At 34.1% G+C, this 8503-nt stretch overlaps 1 protein-coding gene across 1 annotated transcript; it reads right to left on the bottom strand.

Annotated features, from left to right (window-relative positions):
• On the bottom strand, positions 1384-1982 carry LOC109347894 (dirigent protein 21-like). Its single transcript, XM_019588007.1, has one exon. The coding sequence runs from the start codon at positions 1953-1955 to the stop codon at positions 1401-1403; it is 555 nt and encodes a 184-aa protein (XP_019443552.1). The 5' UTR covers positions 1956-1982; the 3' UTR covers positions 1384-1400.

The following is an 8503-nucleotide window of genomic DNA, read 5'->3' as shown; positions in this document are numbered from 1 at the left end:
TTAGGTTCTTTAGTTAATCGATTATCTACAGAACGAGTTAATCGATTATAGTTGGTGTTAATCGATTAAACAACGAGTGAATATGTAAAATCTGTTTGTAAATCGATGAACGGTAATTATGTACCATATCACTTATTCACTCTCCTCTAGGTGAGTTACAGAGCTCTATGACATCCAACAACATCTCCATCAATTAGATTACTACATTCTTCCATAGTGATCTGGACAAAAATGTTTATATGAAAGTACCATGGTATGCAAGTTACAATATAATCTTAGACATCTAATCCTTGTTTCTACTTCCTCTAAGATTGTAGACATTTTTACTAAAGCATTGGCTCCTACTCATTTCACTACACTTCATTTCAAACTAGGTATGTTTGTTAAATTTGGATGCATACAAAGCTGCCAAAACAACTGATTTTCTTATACTTTGACTTCAGTTTTGCAGATCAATGAAATTCAGCCTTATTTCTCAAGTTCCACAATTGTTTTCATGAGTTTTATTCTCTTCTTTCGATAGCTTGTTGAACAAGCATGTTCATTTCCAATTTCTCGAAGAGGAGATGGTGATGATCTAGACATCAAATTTAGGAAAGGAAAAAATAAGGCTGTCAGTATAAGTACTTGCAAATAGGTGTAGGTATGGACACACAAAAACACTACAAATCCCGCCCCATGGCAATCCTTAATTTAGTATCTCTATATACTAAATCTAAAAATATTTTCAACACACAAGTACTTATTTAAACAACAACAAAAAATGTTTTACCACAACAATATATAAAAAATAAGTTGAAAACATTGTTAAATAATTAATGTTTTATATTTTAATCACAACAAAATGCACCGTATATAAACGTATATGGTTTTTTTAGTTAATTAAAAGAAGAAGGTGGACCCAGTTTGTGAGCATAAAGTGGGATGAAAACTTGGATCACTTTTCCATTTACTTTCACAAAAGACTTTTAAGAAAAATTAAAAATAACAACAATTAAACTTTAGTGTGGTGTCAACTTAAGAAAAAAAATTGAAAGTACCATAACAGTTTTAGGCATGTAAAAAATTATTGACTCCTTGATCTAACCAAGACCTGACTAGTTACTAATTTTATGCCTGACAAAATCCAACTAATCTAGACCAATTTTAGTACATGGCTAATCATATGGATGTGCTAGTCTGAAGTAAGTTTAATAAGTCTGACTTGAACACTAAAAAGCAATAATAAACAACACAATTTCATTAACCATAAAAATGTATTAAAATAAAAGAAAATATGATAAGTACATTATCAATTCCTGATACACTTGGCTAAGCAAAGCACAAAAAGATACTTGGCTAAGCAAAGCTACTTATTTACACGCAACACACCCTCATAGTTTCTTTGTCCTCTCAAAATTTCAGGGATGATACACAGTAATATTATACTCAACAATAAAATGTTCTTGCGTAGAAATGGAAGTAACACTATTTGCTATAGCATAGCCCCTGGCAAATCTAAACACACCAGTCCCACCAACTATTGGCATTTCCCTATTTTGCTCAGAAATTGGATTTCTCCCTAACATGCTCAAGGTACTCCCTGCATATATGCCCTCAGTGAAAGCAAAATTTGTCAACATAGCCATTCCAAGATCTTGAAGAGAAGCCAAAGCAAACAACCCTTGTGCTCTTCCAACCTCCTTTGAACTCAACTCTGACCCTTCGGTCATTGCATCATCCATCACAAAAGTTGTGCCAAACCCATTAGGGACATTTTTGGGCGTGTTAATGATTTGGACAACTGTGGGGTTTTTGTTGTTTCTGATGTCGTGGTAATAGAAGTGGAGGTGGGTTAGCTTCTCTGAGGGTAACATAATATGGGATTGTTCTGAGAACGCTGCATTGGTGGTGGTGAGGTAGGTGGAGATGAGAATTAGGGAGATGAGAAGGGAGATGCTAAGAGGAGCTGACATTGTGAGAGTGGGTGTAAACTTTGGAAATAATAACACTTGTTTATAGGATTTTTGGAATTAAATAATGTGTTATGAATTTTTTATTCCCCACGGCAACCACGAGGGATCACTTTGACACGCAAATTTATTTTCTGTCTATTACTATATTATTATTGTCCAAGGGATGACAACGAAGGTGGGGGCAAGTAGTTTTTTATTATTCCCAAACTCATAATATTTACGTGTATTTATGTGGGTATCAAATATTTACATGTACTTAATATATTCTTAAATTTAATTATATATTTACATATTTTATAATAATTAATATATAAAAATAATTATTAGATGAATAATATCATACTTATATAATAACTTTGTGATTTTAGTAGGGTAATTTATTATGAAATAATAATAAAGTATATATATAATATTAAAATAATACTAAAATACTATAATATTTATAAAAAAATTAATTAAAAACTAAATTTATAAATTGGAGATAAAAAACTATAATATATATAAAAAATTATTTTAAAACTAAATTTATAAGTTTGAGGTAACTACAGGGTGGATATCATAAAATCTGTTTTCACCCTTAAACTACTATTGTGGGTACCTGTTGTGAGTTTTCAAATACTCAAAGGTCAGATTTTTTTGACATCCTCAATTCACATATTAATCTTTTAAGAGAAAAATGTATACAATGATAATGTAAATTTTTTTATACATGTGAATCTTATTTAATAATGATTGATCTAAAAAAGTGATATAAATCAATAATAATTGATATATTGACCGTGTATAGATTTTTACATCAATAAATATTAAGATTGTACAATGTTTTGATTAATAAATGTAGGAATGGTAATGTGACAGATGAGTTTATATATACCAAAAACCGAACTCGAGTTCAACGTGGTTGCAAATAAAGATATCATCCCCAAATTCATTGAGTTCAGATAACCTGAACCCAATAACAAACCTGAAAATAATAAATGTACTATGAAAAATATGATATCATTTTTGTTTCATTTTTCTCAAACATTTCTATTTTCTCTTGTATTATTTAATTTCTTTTATATATGAAAAGTCAATACTATGTCAAGTAAATTAAAAATTAAAAATAATTGGTACAAGAGGGAACTTTCAATTAAAAATTGAATTACATTACTTCGGGACAAGTTTATGGTAGGGTCTTTTATCTACCAAACCTGAACCTGAAAATTAAACTCATGTTAAATCTAAACCTGAATCCAATCGCATCGAGTTTTCCCTATTAGATTCAGGTTGGGTTTAAACGGATACTCACGTGTTCGATTTTTATTGTCATCCCTAAATAAGTAATTTATATTTATCGTAAAAGTATATATATATATATAATTGATATTGATTTAATATAATAATTATATTTATTCCTCACATCCGATGTAATTGATATAGATTAAATAAAATATACATTAACAGATCAACATTTTCCATATATTTCCCATCATTGTATGATGCTAACAGCACCCACTAAAATTACAAAATCTACTTAAAATTTGATGTGAGTTGTTAATGGAGTCTAATATTTTTTTTTTAAAATAAATATATAGCCCATTTTTATTTACGTAATTTATTTGAACTCATATTTATCAACATCAACTTAATAAAGTTTTCTACTTTTCTTAAATAAATATGAATAAAAAAGGGTAAAAATGTTAAATACATAAATTACAATAGGTATATAAGTTGAGAAGATGTATATGTTGTCTCATCTTCTTATTATTTGTTCTAATTGATTTGAAAAATATCATTTCATTAAACCTTTTATCCAATCACAATAAACAACACATCAAATAATACATTCTTATATTCAGGTAAGCTATATATGTATTCCATTATCCAATAAACAACACATGAAATAACACATTCTTATGAGATTACTATATATCTATTCCATTATACTAAAGTAAATATATAGTTAATGTTGGAGAATTTCTCTAACCATAATCCATAGATTAAACGCGGAAGTCCTTATGACCATGGCTTTGTTCCCATAACCTAATGTTTATGCCCATACATAAACCCAAATGGAACATTCATAGTCCAGACCGAAGAAACCCCAAATGAGTTCATGGTGAAGATGAAGAACATACCTTGTTGAGCCATTTCCGGAATCTCGAAGGTATGAGGGTGCGATGATCTTCCAGATGTTAGAGCCCGAACGATTTTTCTTAGTTTCTCTCTAGAGGGGAATGAGAGAGTTTCTTAGTTCTTGAGTGTTTGCCTTATGGTGAGTTAGAGGGGAATGAAAAGCCAAGGAGAGTATGAACTGATAGAATTTTGATGGGTTTTGTAACCCTTATCGACAACTCCTCATCAATCAATCTTTTATCTCACCAGTTACTCATGAAAACCTGTTGCTCTACAAATGGGGACCATAAACCATAAAAGTAACCTCGTAGTGGTTACTACTTTAGTTGCAATAATTCTGATTCAGTCCCTTCATCAAATCAGAAATTGCCCGAAGGTATCTACACTTATTATTATTTCATGACACATATGCCCTTAGCCACCAAATCAATAACTGAAGATCATTTTATATTTTGACTAATTACAAAACGACCATAACATAATTACATAATTATATTTGTGACCCATAAATTGTCAGAAATTCCAACAATCTCCCACTGGTCACACATATGATTCTCCGTACGTGTTATCCTTATTGTGCGCTTAAATATTGCCATTATGACTTAGGCATACCCAAATTATCCCGTCCATTAGTCCTGTCTCCATATCGAACCACAGTGAACTTCGCCATATCAATCATGGCTAATTCAACAATGACCACCAACATTGACACAACCAAATGACACAGATACATCATGAAATGTGTAGCATGAAAATTACATGAATATGATCTGTACATGTCAATTTTCAACTGGTCCTACTTAACTTTAGTGAGATCCTTAATAATAACATAAAACCTTATTGTACAAAGTATAATGACAGAATACCAAACTGAATGATTAATCAACTGAAGTTTGAATACAAAGTATTCATACAAAATACTGAAATTACATAGAACATAACAAAATGTGTGCACTTTCTATATGCACATTCTAACTCCCACTAAACCAAATTATCCTCACATTGCAAAACACCCATGTGAGCAGTATGCTCATGAAAGACCTTGGGTGTGATAGCTTTTGTAAGAGGATCCGCAATCATGGAGTTAGTGCCTAAGTGTTATATGGAAAGTTGTCAACTTTGTACCTTCTCCTTAATAACTAGGAACTTAATGTCGATGTGTTTCGACTTTGCCGAACTCCTATTGTTGATGGAGAACAAAACGGCTGATTTATTGTCACAGTATAACTTTAGTGGTCTTTCAATCATTTCCACAATCCGCAGCCCAGTGACAAAATTTCTCAACCATGATGACTGAAGTGATGCCTCATAACATGCTATATACTCTGCTGCCATGGTGGATGAAGCTACAAGGTTTTGCTTGGCAGAACGCCAAGAAACCGCACCACCAGCTAACAGAAAAACATAGCCTGAAGTAGATCGTCTACTATCTTGGCATCCCGCAAAATCGGAGTCAGAATACCCAATGATCTCTAATTGGTCTGATCTCCTATATGTGAGCATATAGTCTTTTGTTCTCTTTAAGTACCTCATGACCCCTTTGGCTGCTTTCCAATGGTCCATTCCTGGATTACTCATATATCTGCCTAAAACCCCAACTATGAACGCTATATCCGGACGCGTACATACTTGAGCATACATAAGACTCCCTACAGCTGATGCATAAGGGATCTTTTTCATTTCTTGAATTTCCAGATTTCCTTTAGGGCACTGATTGAGACTAAATTTGTCTCCCTTAGCAACTGGAGTATCCATTACTTTACAGTCCTGCATGCCATACCTTTTGAGCACCTTTTCTATATAGCTCTTTTGTGATAATCCAACATACCCCGAGATCTGTCTCGGTGTATCTGAATACCTAATACAAATGAAGCTTCACCAAGGTCCTTCATTTCAAAATTATTGGATAGAAATGTCTTGGTTTCTAACAAGGTACCCACATCATTAGTGGCAAGCAGTATGTCATCCACATACAAGAGCAAGAAAATATACTTGATCCCACTGAACTTGTGATACACACAATCTTCAACTGAATTCATCTCAAAACCAAAAGAGAGAATCACCTCATGAAATTTGTGGTACCATTGACGAGACGCCTGTTTTAGCCCATAGATGGATTTTGTCAATTTGCAAACCATATTCTTTCGGTCTCCCGTTACAAAGTGTTCTGGTTGCACCATATAAATCTTTTCATTAATGTTTCCATTTAGAAAAGCTGTTTTGACATCCATCTGATGAAGCTCCAAATCATAATGTGCTGCAAGAGCCATGATTGTCTTAAGAGAGTCTTTCGTCGAAACTGGAGAGAAAGTCTCTTTATAGTCAATCCCTTCCTTTTGAGTAAAACCCTTTGCTACAAGATGTGCCTTATACCTATCCATATTACCATTAGAATCCCGCTTGGTCTTAAAAATCCATTTGCAACCAATGGGTTTCTTACCTTCTGGTAATGGGACAAGTTCCCAAACTTTATTGTCTTGCATGGATTTATACTCCTCTTTCATTGCTTCAATCCACTTTTCCGAATTGGAACTTTGGATGGCTTCACGAACGTTTAATGGATCATTGTCCATTAAGCCATCACCCTCATGTTCCAGGAGAAAGCAAATGTAATCATCCGGAATTGCATTTCTCCTTTCTCTAGTGGATCTACGCAAAGCTATAGGCTCTTGCACCTCTTGTCCATGTTCCTGAGGGTTTTGAGTTTGTCCTTCATGAATTACTAACTCACCTTGAGCAGGGAAGGTTTCATCAACTATGTCCTGAGGAGGTTCCAAATTTGCTTCTTCAAAAGATCAAACAACCATATGAATCGCATCTAGAATAGATACAGATGCTTCCTCTAAGACAAAGTTTCTAACCTTATCTTCCCCCTCAAACTCAATATCCTTAAAGAACGTGGTTGTACCCGTCTCAAATATTGATTTCATACTTGGGTCATAGAATTTGTAGCCCCTTGATTTTTCAGAGTAACCAATAAAGTAACTGCTTACCGTACGGGAGTCCAATTTCTTTTCATGAGGCCTATAATGCCTTGCCTCAGCTGGACATCCCCACACATGAAAATGCTTTAGACTTGGCTTTCGCCCAGTCCAATGCTCATAAGGTGTTTTAGCAGTCGCCTTAGTTGACACCCTATTAAGAATATAAGCTGATGTCTTAAGTGCCTCTCCCTAGAGTGACTCTGGTAAGGTAGAATGACATATCATACTCCTTACCATGTCCTTAAGAGTCCAGTTTCGTCTTTCAGACACACCATTCATGCTAGGCGATCCCGGCATGATGTACTGTGGGACTATACCACATTTCTCTAGGTATTTGGTAAAAGGCCCTGGACGTTGTTCACCTGAACCGTCATATCTATCGTAATATTCACCACCACGGTCAGATCTGACGCACTTAATCCTTTTGCCGAGTTGATTTTCAACCTCAGCCTTAAAAGTTTTGAACACGTCCACCGATTGGGACTTTTCATGAATTAGAAAAATGTATGCATAACGAGAATAATCGTCTATAAATGATATGAAATATCGTTGACCATTCCAGGAAGCCGTAGGGAATGGCCCACAGATATCCGTATGTATCAATTCTAAGACGTCCGAAACGCTATATGCACCATATTTCGATTGTTTGGTCTGTTTTCCTTTTATGCATTTAACGCAAACTTTAAGGTTTGTGAAGTCAATGGAATCTAAAATCCCATCTGACACAAGACGCTCAATTCTCTTTTGAGAAATGTGACCTAGGCGCTTGTGCCATAATGCGTCTGAATTATTATTTTCAGTTTTACGCTTAGTACCACGTGATTCCACATTCAGGGTTTCGCTATAATCAGTTATGATATTCAGCATATAAAGGTTGTCATTCAACATAAGTGAACCAGTTCCAATAACATTTGAATTTAAAGACAATTGAACTGAGTTGTTTCCAAATGAAAAACAATAACCAAATTTGTCCTAATAAGAAATAGAAATTAAATTCTGTCTAAAAGACGGTACAACAAAAGTGTCTTTCAAATCGAAATAGAAACCAGTACACATTAACAACCTAAAATGCCCTATAGCTTCCACTTCTACCAATTTCCCATCGCCAACATATATGTATCTTTCAACATGATTAGGCTTTCGGTAGCTCAGGCAACCCTGCATTGAAACACTGATGTTAGAAGTTGAACCAGAGTCTAACCACCAGGTGTTTCCAGGTACTGAAGTTAAATTGACCTCAGAACAAACCAAAGCAAGAAATGTACCTTTCTTAGCACGCCAGGCGTGATACTTTACACATTTCTTCTTTTGATGTCCATTTGCTTTGCAAAAGAATTAGACATCATCCTGCTTCTGTTTCTTTTGCACTGAACCCTTAGCAGCTTCATTCTTGGGCTCTGAAGTGATTTTCCTTTTGCCCTTGTCTTTAGAAGTAGTAACATAATG

Source organism: Lupinus angustifolius, chromosome LG05 (genome assembly GCF_001865875.1).
Source record: "Lupinus angustifolius cultivar Tanjil chromosome LG05, LupAngTanjil_v1.0, whole genome shotgun sequence".
NCBI lineage: Eukaryota > Viridiplantae > Streptophyta > Magnoliopsida > Fabales > Fabaceae > Lupinus > Lupinus angustifolius.
The sequence above is the reverse complement of the archived record's forward strand: the minus strand, read 5'-3'. Positions and strand labels throughout refer to the sequence as shown.